The sequence below is a fragment of the Trichomycterus rosablanca genome, chromosome 26 (genome assembly GCF_030014385.1).
Source record: "Trichomycterus rosablanca isolate fTriRos1 chromosome 26, fTriRos1.hap1, whole genome shotgun sequence".
Taxonomy (NCBI): domain Eukaryota; kingdom Metazoa; phylum Chordata; class Actinopteri; order Siluriformes; family Trichomycteridae; genus Trichomycterus; species Trichomycterus rosablanca.
The window spans coordinates 10,864,665-10,885,914 of record NC_086013.1 but is presented as its reverse complement, the minus strand read 5'-3'; the positions used below and the strand labels follow the sequence as shown (position 1 = coordinate 10,885,914).

At 40.2% G+C, this 21,250-nt stretch overlaps 1 protein-coding gene across 3 annotated transcripts; it reads left to right on the top strand.

Annotated features, from left to right (window-relative positions):
- Positions 1-466: 466 nt before the first annotated feature.
- Positions 467-21,170, top strand: LOC134303560 (smoothelin-like). Of its 3 annotated transcripts, none has more exons than XM_062988997.1 (20): positions 473-1,185; positions 4,926-5,019; positions 5,119-5,223; positions 5,567-5,809; positions 6,613-6,870; positions 6,952-7,263; positions 8,908-9,087; positions 9,164-9,394; positions 9,667-9,864; positions 10,792-10,884; positions 10,977-11,132; positions 11,241-11,357; positions 12,585-12,845; positions 15,153-15,389; positions 16,412-16,474; positions 16,597-16,657; positions 16,749-16,871; positions 18,930-19,041; positions 19,702-19,853; positions 20,331-21,170. In XM_062988997.1, the coding sequence occupies exons 1-20, from the start codon at positions 685-687 to the stop codon at positions 20,455-20,457; spliced, it is 3,624 nt and encodes a 1,207-aa protein (XP_062845067.1). In that variant the 5' UTR covers positions 473-684; the 3' UTR covers positions 20,458-21,170. The 3 variants fall into 3 exon arrangements, with proteins under 3 accessions (XP_062845069.1, XP_062845067.1, XP_062845070.1); XM_062989000.1 differs by having other exon boundaries at positions 474-1,185; positions 12,585-12,677; XM_062988999.1 differs by lacking the exon at positions 16,749-16,871 and having other exon boundaries at positions 467-1,185.
- Positions 21,171-21,250: the final 80 nt, after the last annotated feature.

Sequence of the window (21,250 nt, the reverse complement as noted above, 5' to 3'; positions counted from 1 at the left end):
ACAGTTCAGCCTCTTTTTTGGTGGTGGCTTCCAAGTATTAAGTAGGGTCAGACCCCTCCAATTCTCCCACATCCCCCTGGTAATTTAAACCATGGTTACCATGCAGCTGCAAAAAACATTGGTCCCTTTGCCTCTTTGGTCCTGTCCACATTTTTGTATTATTTTATTTCTATTAAACCTCAGTTATAAATAAACATGTGAAAACAAAAAGCACAGTAATGGCAGCTGAATCTGCAAGTGTTTATTGCTTAGTTTAGTACCTGGATTAACACCGTAGTTAGGATGGGCTTCTAAAAACTGGTCACTGTGCTTGGACTGGTCAATTTACAAGAACCTGAACACTGACTATTGCTTAAACTGTCCACTCACAGTACCTTTAAAATAAGATTTAATTCTGTCTCTTTTCACCCTGCTGAGAAGTAGCAAATACACTCTAAAATTAGCTGCCCTACATGGGAGACCAAGTTGTCACCCCACTTGCCTCCTCTCTACCCTCATTCTGTCTCCTCCCCCTCCTTCCACTGTCACCTGACCTGCATTTCTTACTGGTCATGACGGGAGTCAAGTAGAGCATAAGAGCAAGATCCAAGTACTCACTACTCACATACCCGCTGGCGGGTCAAGGAACAACACAGGCACCCTTTAGATACACACAGATCCCACCTGGGCTTGCTTTACACAGTAATGGAGCTGGGTAAGATGGCACAAAGAAGCGGTCCACATGACAACGACAATCCCATGCTGGCCAAGTTTGAACGAGCTCTGCGCCTCGTCGTACGCGAGATCCATGTTGACGTGGCTACCTTTAAGCATAACGTCGAGCAGCGCCTGGAGGAGGCAAGTAAGGGTGCGAAACCTCTGGAGACCATGGTATCAAGGCTCCAAGAGGAGAATCAGCTGCTGAGGGAGAAGCTAGAGGCTCTTTCTGCACTTGTAGAGGCGCTTCCTGGGATGACGGGGAAACATGATTTTTGTGGCCAGATCAGCCAAGTTCAGGATCAAGAGAACCCGGCTCAGAGTGGCAGCCCTGAAACTACATCTCTAACGGTGGAAGAAGATCCTGCAGGTTCAGCTGGTACTGAATCTGAGTCTGTGTGTGTGGATTCCATCTCGTCCTCCTCCAGCAGCTCCACTGCTGCATCCCTGACCAGCACTGTGATTATGGATGCCAGTTATCCGTCCAATGTAAGTCATATGTTTTGATGTTGAATTGCTTTGGTTGCCTAAAGATTATCTTATAATCGACATGATCATTAGAATGATCAAAATAGGCTTCCAGGTGACGCAATGGGATATTTCGCTAGCACACCAGCACTGAGTTTCTGAACTCCTCGGTTCGAAACTCGGTGTTGCCACCGGTCAGCTGGGTGCCATTTAGCGGGCGTAATTGGCAGTGCCTGCAGCAGATACTAATTGGCCACCGTATCTGCAGGGTGGGGGCTGGACTATGTGTGGGTGGGTGGGTCTTCATACACTGTGTAAGGACCCTGATTGGCGGAAGAAACGCGTGTGCAGAATGCATGGGCGAGAAAAGGAGGGCTGTGCACGTTTCGGAAATTAAATTAAAAAATTAACTGTAACTGGCGGGGTAACTGTAGTTTTCTTCCTACCAGAAAGGTGACTGGCAAATCCAACATCAAGGTACTTATGGGTTACTCCAGTTTTCTTCTAATGTTTCCAAAATCTAAATTGCTTACTAAATATACATAAAGCTCCACAGTTAAAGTGTCAAAGACACAAAGTGTTTCAAATGGGTGGATAAAAGTAACTGTTAAGTGTTCACAATGCAGTTATGATCATGTAAAGTTTTAAAGAGCATGTATATTGTACTCCTTATATCTCTTATTTATTTCATTTTAAATAATTGCCAGGCATTTCTAGTATGAATTGAATAAATATACACAGATCAGCCATAACATTAAAACCACCTCCTTGTTTCTACACTCACTGTCCATTTTATCAGCTCCACTTACCATATAGTAGCACTTTCTAGTTCTGCAATTACTGACTGTAGTCCATCTGTTTCTGTACATGCTTTGTGTTACCCCCCCTTTCAGCACTGCTGATGGAGTTTTTAAACACCTCACTGTCACTGCTGGACTGAGAATAGTCCACTAACCAAAAATATCCAGCCAACAGCGCCCCGTGGGCAGCATCCTGTGACCACTGATGAAGGCCTAGAAGATGACCAACTCAAACAGCAGCAATAGATGAGCGATCTACAAGGTGAACCAACTAGGTAGGAGTGTCTTATAGAGTGGACACGGTATTTAAAAACTCCAGCAGTGTCTGATCCACTCATACCAGCACAACACACACTAACACACCACCACCATGTCAGTGTCACTGCAGGGCTGAGAATGATCCACCACCTAAATAATACCTGCTCTGTGGTGGTCCTGACCATTGAAGAACAGGGTGAAACCAGGCTAAAAAGTATGTAGAGAAACAGATGGACTACAGTCAGTAATTGTAGAACTACAAAGTGCTTCTATATGGTAAGTGGAGCTGATAAAATGGACAGTGAGTGTAGAAACAAGGAGGTGGTTTTAATGTTATGGCTGATCAGTGTATGTTGATAATGCTTATTATTTATACAGCTGATTGAACACTCCTTTTTGGAAGCTTTATCACAGCAGAACTTCAAAATGCAGTTAGAACATGAGATGACTGGTAACTGGAGATAATACTGTCAGAATTTACTGTACATATACTCTATAAACCACATGCATAACAAACAAGCCAGAGTTTGCATGCACCTACACTCACAGTGTGTCACCCCAGATTGGTAGTTAACATGATTTAGACATGGTTCAGTGTCTGCTTTCTCTGAAACTAATAGCACAGCATTCCACCAAGCTTCTCATACCCAGTCGGAAACTTCTACAAGTCTGGGTTGCTGTATCTCATCTATCTTTCTTCTTATGAAGGGCATGATAAGCTTATTGTTAACCACACACACACCCACACAAACAAATGTCAGGCCCTGCGAATACCCGATTAAATCTTTGCATAATTTTATACGCCTAGGAAGGCTTCACTCGCCCATAATAAATCAAAGTAAAATATTTCTCACGCTATAAACAGGCACCCACATGTACAGTATTTATGCCAGCGGGTCAAATGCTATTCTGAAAATAGTACTGCAAACTAGTGTTCTTAGTTGGGAATACATCTACTCAGTGTAAATTGTAAATTTGGCCCTATAATGAAATTATTAGAGCTGTATGAATAGCATTGCTGTTTAGAAATCGTGTTGGTTATAAACGCTTTAGTGGCAATAACTGCAACTAAACACTTTTATAAATTAATATTAGTCTTCATATCACTGACTAGTACTTTTAACCCACTTTTCTTGGCAAAATCTCTTTTCTTTAAATTAAGACATACTACTAGGTTTGCCAAAATACTGTACATCTATTGGGTTTACATCAGAACACCAGATCGCTTTATAACTTAAATTTTATTTATTTTCCACTATTTAAATGTGAACGGCAGCGGGATATTCCACTAGCACACCAGCGCAGAGATTCTGAACTCCTCGATTCAAAACTCGGGCATAATTGGCAGTGCCTGCAGCAGACACGTTTCTGCTAGGGTGGCATGACCGGACTATGTGGGTGGGGTCTTCAAACGCTGTGTAAGGACCCTGATTAGCAGATAGAGAGGTGCTCATGCAGAATGCATGGGTGAAAAAGGGTTCTGCTAAGGGTTGCATGCGGGTCAGAGGAGGCATGAGCAGCAATATACTCCCCCAGCAGAGGAAGACAAACTGACTATGCTAAAATTGGGAGAAAATGCATAAATAAAATAGAAATAAAAATGTGAACATTTCTCTCTGCTTGTCTAGGTTTTCCTGTACAAACTTAAAAATGGCTGCCGGACCTTTTTGGTAGGGTTCCAGCTGAGTGAGATTTATATTGTACAGGATTGGTTTTGTTCAATTAGTTAAATTTGCTTATAAATTAAATTGAGTAACAAATGGGTCAATTACTTTTTCACACGCTTAATATCTTTCATCCAATTTTTGTTATATAAAATCATTTAGTTTGTCTTCCGCTGCTGGGGATCCCTGATTGCATTAGAGGAGGGTATATTTCCTGCTCACGCCTCCTCCGACCCACACGCAGTCCTAAGGTGGACCCTTTCTTATTCACCCATGCTTCTGCACAGGCGCCTCTCCATCTGCTAATCAGGGTCCTTGCACGGCGTTTGAAGACCCCACCCACATAGTCCGGTCATCCTGCCATAGCAAACACTAGGGTCCGCTAGATGGTGCCCAGCCGACCGGTGGCAATGCCGAGTTTCAAACCGAGGAGTTCAGAATCTCGGCGCTGGTGTGCTAGTGGAATATCCCGCTGCACCATTTGGGCGCCCACTGGAACTATTCTAATACAAAAACAATCGTCTGACTTGGTTTATAAGTACAGTCTATTGACCAGAATATGTAGACACCTGTCCATAAGCTTCTTAAACATTTCATTTCAAAACCATGGGCATCAATATGAACCTAACCCTACCTCCTGTGCAACTTTAATTGCCTTTGCTTTCCTGGTGAGGCTTTCTACAAGATTTCAGAGTATCTTTGTGAGAGTTTATGGCAATTTTGGACAATCATGACTATACAAATTGTGTTCAGTGAAGTTGGAGTCATGGTGTGAAAGAACTCCAGTGACCTTTACAGAGCCCAAGTTTATTAAATCATGTCTTTGTCCTCAGTGGCACAGTCATGTTGAAACAGTCATGACTAATATATAGGTAAGGCTAAACACATTAACCTATTAATAAGTAGGGGTGTCCACATACTGTTGTAGCATCCTATGAAAGTGACACATAACTGAGGGTCTCTGAGCTTGTCAGCACATCTATTATCAGTATGTACACTGAACAAAAGCCTCTATTCAATGGATATTTGTTTCTTAAAGCTGATCAACCAAGAGAAGGAGAACCTGATAGAGGAAAAGCTGGTTGATCTTTTGTCTTCAGCTGGACTGGAGAATAAAGCTGAGAAAGAGCAAGGTAACACTGTGCACTTTAATATGCTGAGTCAAATGGACATAATACAGTTACTGTTTTTTTTACCCAGGATTAATGACTGATGAATATTTTATTATTTAGATGTGGTACCACTTGTCAGTAGCCAGTGTGAAGACTCCCTGACCTTGTCATCACTCCAAATAGCGCATGACACCGATCCTAGTCCAGAGTCTACTTTAGGAAGTGGTGGGTAACTTGCTCAATTCACATTTTCTTGAATGGTTTGTGATCAGATGTTTAGTCATTCCTCAAGAAAAGGGTCTTTGAAAGACTTCATGTATAGAAACTGACTTTGTACCTTTTTCTATAAAAGGATTATTGTTGTTTAAAACTGGTCTAATATTTGTTGGCTCTAAAATGACATGGTCACACAAAGCATTTACTGTAAGTTAAGCCCTTAAACCTGTTTCCATTGTTATACTTGTAGCAGTACATTTGGGCCATTTAATAGCTATCCTGTAAAGTGTTATTTATCCTGAGCTTTGGATTGAGAATGTTGTTTTAATTTGTTGTATTTATACCACTCTAGAAAACCTTGGATATTTAGGATACTCACAGGAAGTAATGTCATCAGTTGATGTAATGTCTACAGCCATGACTGCAAGACATTGTCCTTTAACAGCTATGAGCAGAGCAAGAGATCTGGCAGGTCAAAAGGCAAAATCACAGGTCACTACAGAGGACAGCCATGCCAAGCCATCCACACCGACTACCCAAGTAGTACTGGAGATCATTGAAAGCGATTTAATCCCAGATTCTGTCCTAGAAACTGGTGAGTTTGGAAACAACTAGACATACATGAATAACACGAATAACACTGTCTCATTCAGAAATTCTGGGTATAAGACAAACACGCCTCATACTGGGCACCAGTACACCACAGGGCCGCAAACAAAGGACATGGGTAGAACATGTAAATCTACTTATAAACAAGAGATAAAGATCAAATCAAAGTTCACTGTTCTCCGGTTGTAGTGGATGGTTAACTACAGCTGGTGACCTTTCTGTGCTAATATAAGTAGGGCTAGTTTGACTAAACGTATTAACAGTAAGTCTCTTGTTACTTTTACCTTTTGTTGAGAGAAAATTTATGTGCAAAGGAATTGAAGAATTAGCAAAAACTGGTCTGCCATGGATTCAAGGGCCCAACTTTGCATGGCAGAGACCCTCCAAACCCTCCAAACAAGGTAGTATATGCAGAAAGAAAGCACTTCATTGTCCTTTACACTTGTATATATGACAAATAAAGGCATTCCATCTGCCCCAAACTGTTAGTAGAGAATGCATCTTGGTTGTTTTGCTGCCTCAAGGCCTGGACAGCTTAGAAGTACAATTGTTTGTGTTATTAGAATTTGTTTGTCTTGTTTCTGTGATCTTTTAATAATTTTCAGTGGGTCTTTCTTTTATATAAGAGCACCAGCAAGTGAGGTCACCAATCCCAAGTTTTAAGACACCAGACAAAGAGTTCAATCAATTGGCACCTGAAAAAGTCTCACCAAACACATGTACAGAAATGTCATCCTTACAGAACCTTATTCACCTGTATCATGTAACATTTCCTACTTTTTCCATCAGAAAATGCTTTGGAGTCTCAAGAAGTGGCATTTATGGCCAACAATTTGGAATTAAGTCCTACAGCCATAGACAAACAACAGCCAGCCATTACTAAAACTACAGCTCCACAATCAACCAATCAAAATGAAGATCTGCCTGAACTTGAAAAGCATTCAAGAACATTTAATGAATCAGTACTGAACCGCCATGAGGCTTCCTTCTCAAGATCAGTGGCTGGCAATGGCATAACCAAATCATCAGAATCCACCTTCAGAACAGGTAAATTTCTCACAGACTTTAAGTTTGTAATGTCCTTCTAAATACTGGTAATACTGTTTTATTTTCTGTTCATTTTCACAGAGCGTTTACTGTCATCACAAGTCCTCAGATCAACACTCCATGTTCAGTCAAGTGTGGTTTTCAGGACAGATAGTCAGCAGCCTGTAAGCACTTTCACTGTACCCAAAGGCCCCAAACATATCACATCAACAGACCAAAGCTCTGTTCAAGTACAACCACTATCTACACCTTCAGAAACTAAGCCGTCATCCTGCAATCAACTATCTTCTGAATCCAGTGCATCTGTAAATAGCCACCATGTGGCTCCAGTATGTGTCACAGCTCCGTTGGATACCTGTTCTGCAAAAGGCTTGAAGCCCTCCTTTAAGGATGGTAAATAAAACACACATTGTTTCCTGCTGGCCGTTAGTCATTTGATGAAATATTAGTTTTTCTCATAGTGGCTTAATCATAGGCAAACTCAATTGTGTTTTCGTGTCTTTATTGGACATATTGATTACATTTACATTTACATTTTCAGCATTTAGCAGACGCTTTTATCCAAAGCGACTTACACAATGAGCAATTGAGGATAAAGGGCCTTGCTTAGGGACCCAACAGTGGCAACTTGATGGTGGCAGGGCTTGAACCGGGAACCTTCTGCTTACTAGTCCAGTACCTTAACCACCGAGCTATCATTGGCCCTACATGGATTAACATGTTAGCTTGTAATCGCTGAGGAACTGCATTTAAAAATGGTAAAGAACACCAGAGCTGGGATCTGGAATACATCGTATCAAGTCTCAGCTCTGCCTGAAGGCTGGGCTGAACGGCCACATGAACAACAATTGGCCTGTTGTCATGTAGTTGTGGGATATTAAGCTGGATAGGGTCTCTCTCATAACTGATGCAACTACGACCTCTGCTGGCTGATTGATGGCGCCTGCACAGAGACGAGGAAAAAGTGCGCTGATCAGGGTGTGTCCGTACACGGTGCTGATCCGCTTATGCACTCAAGTGTAGGTGACAAGATGCATACGGCTGCTGCCTACGTGTCAGAGGGGGCATGGGTTAGCTCGTTCTCCTCAATCAGAGTTAGGAGAAAGGGAGAAAATGCAGAAACAAAATATATATTTTTTAAAATTATTAGGGAATTTTACAGAGGAATATCATGGTAGGAGTCCATCATGGCATGGCAGGTGGGCATGATACTGTAATCCGTGCTCTCCTGCCGAGATATATGGCAGGTAAGTCCATTACAGAATGCACAAATAAATACACAACAGAATTGTTTAGAAATAATATAAATTGTATGTTAAAATGGTCCAGACTTCCAACTGAGATTCAAATTTCAAAGCTTATCTAAAACTATAAATTAGGATTAGTTTATTTCATTGTCAAGAAATAACCAATGCTGTCTCTAGTTAGCTAGTTCTAGATTCAAAGTTATGATACCCAATGTGAAAATCAGTGTACATTAATGTATGCAAGTGCTTTATTGAAGCCTGAAACATACCATAAAGATGTTCCCCCTTTTGTTGCTTAATAGAGCACAGATCCCAACCATTAACTCTAATGAGTCTTCAGCAGCTACTAGCATTCTTGGCAGTCCTGCTCTAGTTTTTCTGGAGGCATGGCATTCCATGCTTTAAACCTACCCACCACAAGCAGTGTTACTGGTCCTTTATTCACTTATACATCAACTTCTACAAATACCTGTCTTGAGCTGGGTTTGTTTACAGTTTAGCAGTCGTTGTTTACAGTTTTTAATAGCCTTGAAGAATGCTACCCTCTGGTGGACAAACATTCAAATTTAAGTTTTACCTTAGACTTAAATTACTGTAATAAATTAATAAAATCACAATCACTAAGGTTTAATGATTAATCCATGTTTTTAATAAAGACATGAAAATTACAATTGTTTGTGTGTTATTAGCTTATGCCTACACTTCATGATCTTTGCCCCAATTTGCAGACGGTTGAGTAGTGTGAACAGTACAGCGATCTGACCACTTGTCTATTTACTTGCAACTGCAGATTGTCAAACAATCAGACCAGCAATTCTGCAAGTAGAACCACTTACTGACAAAACTCCACATCAGCCTGTAAGTAGTATGACCTTTCCTATGAGCCCCAAACTCCTGAGATCAACCAATCAAAGCTCAACAGCGTTTAAATCTTCACCAAGATCTGCAACCCGATCACATCACAGAATTGGTAAGAAAAGTATTTTACAGTTTTTTAGAAGGAGGCTACAATAATGTCAGAAATTAAACCTTTTTTGTCTAAACAGAAATGTCATCTACCAGCAACGATTCTGAGGAAGAGTCAACTGTTAAAGGATTTGCCTCTTATACAAGAAAACCTACATTAAATTTGGATGTTCACACAAGCCCTAGTTCTGAAACTGAGCCAATTAAGTTAAACCTAGTTCAGTCTCCTTCAACCAACCAGAACTCGACTGCTGAGTCCCTCACCATCTCAAAGAAACCACTAGCTGCACCTTCACCAGGACATCTAGCTTGTAAGTATTTATGATATTGTTTTATCATAGATTTTAGTATTAAGCTATTGCAAATCTGTCATACAAAATGTATTTAGACCATAAAACAAAATAAAACATGACATAACACAAAGGAAATTTGAGTACAAACATAGTACGAATATAATGTCATTTGTTGGAACACAATTACTGGCTGTATGTCCTTAAACAGCAAACTAAGTCCCTTATCTCACAAATGCTGCTTTGACTTTATCACTTTTTAGATGTTGACTCATATAGTCTTTACTCTCCAGCCTCTTCTGTGACACAAGTAACTCATCTGACTCCAATACTGGCAAACACTGACCCTTCTCAAAATCCAGACACCAGTCTCAGGAGTTTCCAGTCTGTTATTGAAACATCCACAGACAACCCATTTCCTGTCCAGTCTGATGTAACCTCAGCTTTTAACCAAACACAAGATCCTGCTTTACCATCAACTGCAGCCAATGGTACGTATAAATACTTTAGTTTTTATTTTAATTTCAGGTATGCACTATAATTCAACCCCCCAGCCTTAGTACTTGGTGGAAACTCCTTATGCCTCTTATAAGCATTCACGGTAAGTGCTAAAAAGCTTCTTTGATCTGTCTTCTCATGCTAAAGCTTCCAGTTTATTGAGGTTTGATGGGATTTCTATGGGATTTCAATCTTGAGACTGAGAAGTCCACTCCAATATATTCCAGGACTGATTCTTTAACCAAGCTTTGGTTGACTTAGAATTGAGCTTGGGACCATTGTCTTCTTGAAAGTCCAATTATCACCAAGGGTCAATTTCACCAAATGGCATAACATTCCTCTTCAAAATGCTTAGGTATTTTTATTGATCCATGATGCCAGTCACATGGTTTATCACAGACCCACCTCAATGCTTGACTGTGGGGTTGTTTGGCTGGTTATAAGCCTTACCTTTCCTGCACCAGACAAATCACTGATCCATGTGACCAAACAATTCCATTTTTGATCATTCACTCCATATAACTGGCTGCCAGAACTCTATTCCAGTTGACCCTTTTTATACTTCTTGGTCAAGAGGTCAAATGTGTGCTATGGAGTCTATCCATGAAGCCCCTGGTTGTTAAGAGGTCATCTTATGGTTGCCACTGAGACAAGTGTCCCAGCCTTTATCAGGTCTTGCGATAAGTCAGCACAGCTGAGACTTGAACTTGACATGCATTTTACAGGGCATCTACAATCCTTCAATAATGTCTCACATAACACATCATTTGAAAAACATTGTAAAGATTAGTCATGTTTTGTTAATAATAAAGGCAGAAATCCAGGTAATTCCAAGGTTGTTCCATAACTTTTACCTACTACTGTAGATTTGGTTGAATTTTTGTATGATCATATATGTATATGGTATATGTTCTCTCCAGTGCAAGAGGAAACATCAATTACAAGCAGGTTCTCAGGGCGTCAGCTGTCTGTTTGTTCTCTGAACAGACGTGCCGAGTCGCCGTGTGGAAGTGGTAATTATGTATTTTACCTCAGTTATCAGGTTACAATATTGTCCTTACAAAATACTAATTTTGTTTTAACATGACTTATTGTTCTTATTCAGAATACTCTGGATGCTCCTCTTTGGAAGTGGGGTCATTAGTAAAAAGTCAGCACGTGACCTCTGCTCACACAAGATCTGTAACTTTTATGAGTCCTAGATCCCAAAGAAAACCAGCCAGTCACAACACAGAGCTATCATCTACATCATCACATATAGGTACTGGTTCATGAATTAACTTGACTACTACTGACATCTATCAGGCAGTCTGAAATGGTTTACTCTAAATGACGGTCAATGATCTATTATATGTTTCCCTTTAATCAGATGTCTCTCCAGGATCACAGGGAGTGAGGGCACTGGGGGTGTCTCATGCCTACTCACAGCCTCAGCTAAGTCCTTTGAGTTCTGTAGCTAGACGAGCAGAATCACCTTCTGGAAGTGGTGAGCTTTCCCATTCCATCCTGCTTTCTGTTTTTTTTTTTTTTTTTTTTTTTTTTATACTATTGCTGTTTAAATAGGTCAAAATAGTTTAGGAGTGACATTTTGGCATCACTCTAACATTTTTTACTAAATTATTACAAATTTGTCGTTGAATTATATTGCGATTATAGTGTCAAACGTACCTGATACACCTCTAAGATGGAAACCATGAGAATATCTTGTAATTACTTGTTTCAAAACTAATAGTGTTTTATATATCGTGTTATACATACACCGACTAAGCATAACATTATGACCACTGACAGGTGAAATGAATAACACTGATTATCTCTTCATCACGGCACCTGTTAGTGGGTGGGATATATTAGGCAGCAAGTGAACATTTTATCCTCAAAGCTGATGTTAGAAGCAGGAAAAATGGACAAGCGTAAGGATTTGAGCGAGTTTGACGAGGGCCAAATTGTGATGGCTAGACGACTGGGCCAGAGCATCTCCAAAACTGCAGCTCTTGTGGGGTGTTCCCAGTCTGCAGTGGTCAGTATCTATCAAAAGTGGTCCAAGGAAGGAACAGTGATAAACCGGCGACAAGGTCATGGGCGGCCAAGGCTTACTGATGCATGTGGGGAGCGAAGGCTGGCCCGTGTGGTCTGATCCAACAGACGAGATACTGCAGCTCAAATTTCTGAAGAAGTTAATGCTGGTTCTGATAGAAAGGTGTCAGAATACACAGTGCATCACAGTTTGTTGCGTATTGGGCTGCATAGCCGCAGACCAGTCAGGGTGCCCATGCTGACCCCTGTCCACCACCGAAAGCGCCAACAATGGGCACGTGAGCATCGGAACTGGACCACGGAGCAATGGAAAAAGGTGGTCTGGTCTAATGAATCATGTTTTCTTTTACATCACGTAGATGGTGGGGAACACATGGTACCAGGATGCACTATGGGAAGAAGGCAAGCCGGCGGAGGCAGTGCAATGCTTTGGGCAATGTTCTGCTGGAAAATCTTGGGTCCTGCCATCCATGTGGATGTTACATGTACCACCTACCTAAGCATTGTTGCAGACCCTGTCATGTATACATGGTGTTATACATATATAATATATTATATATATTATAATATATATATGTAATTGATTGTCATAACTGTATACTTCTTTTCACAGGGTCTGCATACAGAATGATACAAATGTATGTGTCTATCTTTGTTTCTTTTCACATGTGGTCAGAATATTCCGGATATTCGTCCGTCTACTCCACAGTGTCGCAGGACGTGCGTCCAGTTGTCGACAAATCATCCCCAACCGCAGCGACACCACAAGGTCCTGTCACCGCTATGATTCGCATGAGCCCTAAACCCTTCCGAAGATCTAACAATCCAAGCTCTACTCTACCTAACCCCTCACCTCCACTAAGGTCAAAAGTATTTGCCCAACCATTACTAAGTACTAACTCATATTCAGCTATTACTGAACCTACTACTAAATCTGGTGAGTAACACATTCTTTCTTGTTGTTTTTATATTACTGAGTTAGAATTTATGTTTTTATTTGGTCGTAGATCATTTATAATTCCACTAATGGACATTTTTGCACATAAATGATAGTCAAATGTTCCACTTTTGTGAAGCTCACAATATATATATATATATATATATATATATATATTATTATATATTATTATAATTATTATATATATATATATATTGTGAGCTAAATAAATGTTCCACTTTTGTGAAGCTCACAATATATATACAGTGTATCACAAAAGTGAGTACACCCCTCACATTTCTGCAGATATTTAAGTATATCTTTTCATGGGACAACACTGACAAAATGACACTTTGACACAATGAAAAGTAGTCTGTGTGCAGCTTATATAACAGTGTAAATTTATTCTTCCCTCAAAATAACTCAATATACAGCCATTAATGTCTAAACCACCGGCAACAAAAGTGAGTACACCCCTAAGAGACTACACCCCTAAATGTCCAAATTGAGCACTGCTTGTCATTTTCCCTCCAAAATGTCATGTGATTTGTTAGTGTTACTAGGTCTCAGGTGTGCATAGGGAGCAGGTGTGTTCAATTTAGTAGTACAGCTCTCACACTCTCTCATACTGGTCACTGAAAGTTCCAACATGGCACCTCATGGCAAAGAACTCTCTGAGGATCTTAAAAGACGAATTGTTGCGCTACATGAAGATAACCGAGGCTACAAGAAGATTGCCAACACCCTGAAACTGAGCTGCAGCACAGTGGCCAAGATCATCCAGCGTTTTAAAAGAGCAGGGTCCACTCAGAACAGACCTCGCGTTGGTCGTCCAAAGAAGCTGAGTGCACGTGCTCAGCATCACATCCAACTGCTGTCTTTGAAAGATAGGCGCAGGAGTGCTGTCAGCATTGCTGCAGAGATTGAAAAGGTGGGGGGTCAGCCTGTCAGTGCTCAGACCATACGCCGCACACTACATCAAATTGGTCTGCATGGCTGTCACCCCAGAAGGAAGCCTCTTCTGAAGTCTCTACACAAGAAAGCCCGCAAACAGTTTGCTGAAGACATGTCAACAAAGGACATGGATTACTGGAACCATGTCCTATGGTCTGATGAGACCAAGATTAATTTGTTTGGTTCAGATGGTCTCAAGCATGTGTCGCGGCAATCAGGTGAAGAGTACAAAGATAAGTGTGTCATGCCTACAGTCAAGCATGGTGGTGGGAATGCCATGGTCTGGGGCTGCATGAGTGCAGCAGGTGTTGGGGAGTTACATTTCATTGAGGGACACATGAACTCCAATATGTACTGTGAAATACTGAAGCAGAGCATGATCCCCTCCCTCCGGAAACTGGGTCGCAGGGCAGTGTTCCAGCATGATAATGACCCCAAACACACCTCTAAGACGACCACTGCGTTATTGAAGAGGCTGAGGGTAAAGGTGATGGACTGGCCAAGCATGTCTCCAGACCTAAACCCAATAGAACATCTTTGGGGCATCCTCAAGCGGAAGGTGGAGGAGCGCAAAGTCTCGAATATCCGCCAGCTCCGTGATGTCGTCATGGAGGAGTGGAAAAGCATTCCAGTGGCAACCTGTGAAGCTCTGATAAACTCCATGCCCAGGAGAGTTAAGGCAGTTCTGGGAAATAATGGTGGCCACACAAAATATTGACACTTCAGGAACTTTCACTAAGGGGTGTACTCACTTTTGTTGCTGGTGGTTTAGACATTAATGGCTGTATATTGAGTTATTTTGAGGGAAGAATAAATTTACACTGTTATATAAGCTGCACACAGACTACTTTTCATTGTGTCAAAGTGTCATTTTGTCAGTGTTGTCCCATGAAAAGATATACTTCAATATCTGCAGAAATGTGAGGGGTGTACTCACTTTTGTGATACACTGTATATATATATATATATATATACTGTATATATATATATATATATATATATATATATATATATTGTGAGCTTCACAAAAGTGGAACATTTGACTATAATATACCTGAGCGGCTCTATATATATTTTTTAATACTGTTTTGAAATGTTAGTACAATTCTTTGATTAGTTTTGGGGCTGTTCAGGTATTTATCAGCTTTTCTGTCTCATATTGCTTTGATAATCCCACATAATAAAGTCGTAATAACCTGAGCCTTCATAGTATAGATACATGCGGTTAATCAGAACCATCTGAGCAACATTTTTTTACCTTTAGTACAAATATGTATCAATTTGCACAGTCACCTAAGTTTCTTCTTTCAGAATGTACCTAAGACCACCATTTCTATTCCTTGTTTCATTCAGGAAGCTCCATAATGACACAAGAAGTGAAGTCAGCAGTCCGCAGTCAATATACGTTATCGCTCTCACAGTCATCCAGCACACACAGCCAAATCCAAAGAAGCCCCAAGTCCCTCAGTCGGTCGACCAACCTAATGCAAAGTCAGACTAATACCAGCCCACATTTTAATCCTTTACTTTTCAGCCAGACATCATCAGACACTCTTTCTAAACCGAGCACAGACTCTCCTAGCAGACCTGGTGAGTCAAACATACCCTCAATATTACAATGTTTCATATCTTAATGTTTCAGGATCCTAATTTTTGATACAGCTTGGCTGCAATTTTCTGATTTTTCTTTTCATGCTGCACCAACCACTTTCAATATGAGACAGATCTGGACTGTAGGCAGACCAGTCAAACACACACTATGTGTCTACAAAGCCACCTTATTAAAGAGCTTGCTGAAATAACCCATGGCCTTCTCAGGATGTCACCTTGATTCCTGAATCTTTTTATAATATTATGGAAAGTAGATGGTGGGAAAACCTAAATCATTTGCAATAATGCTTTGAATTGACAATTCTCTTTTAAATATTTGAATATTGAACATTATCTAAATTTTTTAGTCTAATCTTCCCATCACTTTTTATTTTTATATATTTATTTTATTTTATTTTTTGCATTTTCTCCCGATTTTTTGCGAGTCCAATTTTCCTCTCTACTGGTGCTGAACCCCGCCCCTGATTGAGGAGAGCGAACTGACACACGTCCCCTCCGATACGTGTGCAGTAGCCGAGTGCATTTTTTTCACCTGCACCAGCCCTGATCAGCATTATTCCTCTACTCTGTGCAGACGCCATCAACCAGCCAGCAGAGGTCGTAATTGCATCAGTTATAAGGTCCCTCTCCGGCTCCCTAACCCTGTATGAACATATGAACAGCCAAACCTTGTTCATATAGCCACCCAGCCCAGCCAGATGGCAGAGCTGAGATTCAATATGATGTGATTCAGAAGCCCGGCTCTGGTGTGCTAGCGTGTTTTACTGCTGCACCACCTGAGCGGCTTTATTTTGATTTACAATACAATACAATACAATTAAGTTGGTCAGCCAAAACATTTCATGTCGTTTTTGTTATGTCCAAGTTATTTATTTGTGCTTTCGTCAGTTAAATATTGGTTTGAGAGAATTAACAAATTATTCTTGTTTTCATTGTATTTTACAAAATGTCCTCAATTTTCTGGATTTAGGGTTGACTTTGTTGTGACTTTTTTATTTTAGTGTCTGCAGTGAAGCCATGGACCTCTAGTCAAAAGACATCAGCAACTTTACCCAATTCTGCAGGTAAAACATCATACAGTTGATCATAGATATCAATAATCTTAATGTATTTTACATTAATGCTTCTCATCTCACTGTTTGTCTCACTTTTAGTTTTATTCACTGTGTGCTTCTTTTTTCCTTAGACAAGTCTACTACGTTTACTAAGCAATCTTCCTTCTCTGACTTCAAAACACTCAATGACAAGTAAGAACTGTGACCCTTGATAATGCATTTTTATTAAGTACAGGTATATCTTTTATGCATAATGTTTTACTTGTTTTAAACTCATCTACAGCTTGAAGAAGTCTGACAGTGTGGATAATAAGAGGTTTATGTCAAGTTCACAGACATTGCCAAGGAATATGGGCTGCCAGATTAAGCAGACCTTGTATGAGAAGATGAATTGTGAGACGAGCAGGTTAATAAGTTGAATAAGTGTCTTATTTTCAGTAATACAGTGTATCACAAAAGTGAGTACACCCCTCACATTTATGCAAATATTTCATTATATCTTTTCATGAGACAACACTATAGACATGAAACTTGGATATAACTTAGAGTAGTCAGTGTACAACTTGTATAGCAGTGTAGATTTACTGTCTTCTGAAAATAACTCAACACACAGCCATTAATGTCTAAATAGCTGGCAACATAAGTGAGTACACCCCACAGTGAACATGTCCAAATTGTGTCCAAATTGTGCCCAAATGTGTCGTTGTCCCTCCCTGGTGTCATGTGTCAAGGTCCCAGGTGTAAATGGGGAGCAGGGCTGTTAAATTTGGTGTTTTGGGTACAATTCTCTCATACTGGCCACTGGATATTCAACATGGCACCTCATGGCAAAGAACTCTCTGAGGATGTGAGAAATATAATTGTTGCTCTCCACAAAGATGACCTGGGCTATAAGAAGATTGCTAACACCCTGAAACTGAGCTACAGCATGGTGGCCAAGGTCATACAGCGGTTTTCCAGGACAGGTTCCACTCGGAACAGGCTTCGCCAGGGTCGACCAAAGAAGTTGAGTCCACGTGTTCGGCGTCATATCCAGAGGTTGGCTTTAAAAAATAGACACATGAGTGCTGCCAGCATTGCTGCAGAGGTTGAAGACGTGGGAGGTCAGCCTGTCAGTGCTCAGACAATACACCGCACACTGCATCAACTCGGTCTGCATGGTCGTCATCCCAGAAGGAAGATGATGCACAAGAAAGCCAGTAAACAGTTTGCTGAAGACAAGCAGTCAATGAACATGGATTACTGGAATGCCCTGTGGTCTGACGAGACCAAGATAAACTTGTTTGGCTTAGATGGTGTCCAGCATGTGTGGCGGCGCCCTGGTGAGAAGTACCAAGACAACTGTATCTTGCCTACAGTCAAGCATGGTGGTGGTAGCATCATGGTCTTGGGCTGCATGAGTGTTGCTGGCACTGGGGAGCTGCGGTTCATTGAGGGAAACATGAATTCCAACATGTACTGTGACATTCTGAAACAGAGCATGATCCCCTCCCTTCGAAAACTGGCAGTTTTCCAACAGGATAACGACCCCAAACACAACCTCCAAGATGACAACTGCCTTGCTGAGGAAGCTGAAGGTAAAGGTGATGGACTAAACCCAATTGAGCACCTGTGACGCATCCTCAAGTGGAAGGTGGAGGAGTTCAAGGTGTCTAACATCCACCAGCTCCGTGATGTCATCATGGAGGAGTGGAAGAGGATTCCAGTAGCAACCTGTGCAGCTCTGGTGAATTCCATGCCCAGGAGGGTTAAGGCAGTGCTGGATAATAATGGTGGTCACACAAAATATTGACACTTTGGGCACAATTTGGACATGTTCACTGTGGGGTGTACTCACTTATGTTGCCAGCCATTTAGACATTAATGGCTGTGTGTTGAGTTATTTTCAGAAGACAGTAAATCTACACTGCTATACAAGTTGTACACTGACTACTCTAAGTTATATACAAGTTTTATTTCTATAGTGTTGTCCCATGAAAAGATATAATGAAATATTTGCAGAAATGTGAGGGGTGTACTCACTTTTGTGATACACTGTACATGTCTATACTATAGACACAAAAATGAGCATTTGTAGTTAATTGGCTAGTTGGTATTAGTTTCACAGACACCAATATTTAGTCATAGCCAGTTTGTACCTGTTAGATGAGTCTGTCTTCTTGTACTTTTAAATAGCTGCCAACCTTGGTAAAAGCTCACCTGTGCTTCCTTTTAATTTATAAGTGTCAGCTTAATATGCTTGGAGGAGCACACTAACTGACTTCATAAGTGCAAGAGTGATCAGATATAGTAACAACAGCAATAGTATAGTAAACAGATATAGCTGATTATGCAGTGTATATGAATAGTATATATTGGGTCACTTTATAGTGTAACACACACTTATTACGAATGTGTTCATAAATTAAAATACGGAAACTAACAGGAAAACTGAAACACTTTGTAACAAACTCTGTTTTCTTAGAGGTAATAGTGTGGAGTTGAGGCCTAAACTAAGACGATCGCAGAGCTTTGGCGCCAGCGGCATTAAACACATTCTGCTAGATTGGTGCCGCTCCAAAACCTTAGGCTACCAGGTATGAAAGTGTTTTTCAGATATGAAAATCCATATAAGACATATTGTATACGTGGTTAAATGTTTACAGTGTTGCTCTCTCTAAGTTGACTTGACTATGTAGCTTTATAATTTCATCCCAGTTATGGCAAATGTGGCTACATAGCCAAAACTATATGGACACCCAGACATTGCATCCATTTATACCCACTTTGTTTTTACAGTATGAAAGCTTCCACTCCTGTGGAATGGCTTTGCAGTAAATTATAGAACATCAGTGTGGGATTGTCTTTTATTCACCCAAAGGCATTAGTAAGGCAAAGATGAAGAGTGGTAAGATTAAGACTGATTAAGTTTAGGGCATATAGCATTCTGGCATCAACATTCTTCCCTCTTAATTGTCTGCAAGACAATGAAGCATTTATACAATTCTTGCTATGTTCTTGCATGTGCTTATGTTGCTTTCAGGGCACTTTTAAGGCCATGCTTTTTAAAAGCTACATGGTTTAACACTTAGCAATTATAATATGTAGCTGTTGTTTGGTTCTAGAAGCTTCCACTTTTACTTAGCCAGGACTACAAGTAATGGGGGAAGTTGCTAAATTAAACAGGTTTGCAAATGGTAAAAGATATGCAGTGAATTCTAATACTCTATTCTGACATTGCTTTATTTCTTTCTCAGCACATAGATATCCATAACTTCTCCTCCAGCTGGTCTGATGGAATGGCCTTCTGTGCACTGGTCCACTCCTTCTTCCCTAATGAGTTTGACTATGATAAGTTGAACCCTGCTCATCACAAACACAACCTCGATTTAGCCTTCACCACTGCTGAGTAAGTCGGTGTTTTTGGACTATGTATTGTATTACTTAATTACCAACATTTACTCAGGCATATTTAAGGGGGTAGGGAGGGCGGCTGGAGTAAACCCTCACAAATATAGTGAAAACATGCAAGACTCTACACATAGTGAATGGAGGCAAGGAGCAAACCCAGGTCCCAAGGACCATGTCACTGTCCTTATTTTTGCTGTTATTACATTTAATATTGTTATTATTACCATTATTTCTGATTGATGTATGCTTGCAAGCTTTATCACAGCAAATCACATGATTTAACTGCATTTTTACAAAAAAATTAGTATAGCATTATATTATTGTTATTGTTACTAAAGAGAAATTCATGACAGAGCTCAGTGTACCAGGATTCTGGTACTATCTGGTGGTTGGTTATTTATTATTTATAATCATTATTTTCTAATATTCTAACTCCTTGATTGAAATTTTACAAAACCTTATATATCCTTTTCAGAGAGAAAGCGGAGTGCATTCGTCTGATTGAGGTGGACGATATGATGGCAATGGGGTCCAGCCCTGACCCCATGTGTGTGTTTACATATGTGCAGTCTCTTTACAACCACCTCAAGAGATTTGAGTGATCACATTGCTAAATTGGGTTGGTAGTTGAATGAATAAAATGTTGTAATGTAAAATACAGGTAGATTTAAAATTACAGATACACATATTACAGACCTAGATAGCCAGCAGATGGGGCAGTTCTCAACTCAATGATTCAGCAAATGCCCCACTGCTTTTGGAAAGCCACGCATTCAAGTCACACTGCTAAATATAAATGTTGTCTAGGTCTTTAATATGTTTATCTCTGATTTTCAAATATGTATGAATTTTGTGTGCCTACCTTTGTTCATTAGAATTTGTCACACTTAATTGCACTGGGGTTGTAATAGGGACAGTTTGTCAGCACGGTAAGGACTGAGTTCCTGAGATGAAAAGAGAAGATGTGTGTATTCCAGGCAGAGTTTCATCACAATGTTGGGAAGTGGGAGATGATCAGTTGTATGGGGTAGGGTCAAGTGCTGCAACTGATAACATTTAGAGATTTCCTTTGTATTGTGAAGGAAACACAGAGGTAGCATTGAATGCTGTAAGTTTCAAGGTATTTCTAAGACTAAAGGTAAAAGTCATATGAGATTTGTTTAAAAAAGTGCTGAATGGTTTAAAAATAAAAAAATTTGGGCTGTTCCAGTGAAACCATGTTTTTGAAAAAACTGATGGGCATGTAACAATTTAAAATGCCTATCATATATTTTACAACTGAAAATGTACATTAATAAACATTATCTTTGCCAAATCATAGTTTCTTGAAGTTAAGTCCTTTTAATGAATATATAAATGTATACATACAACAACTACAACTGCAAAATAATACAT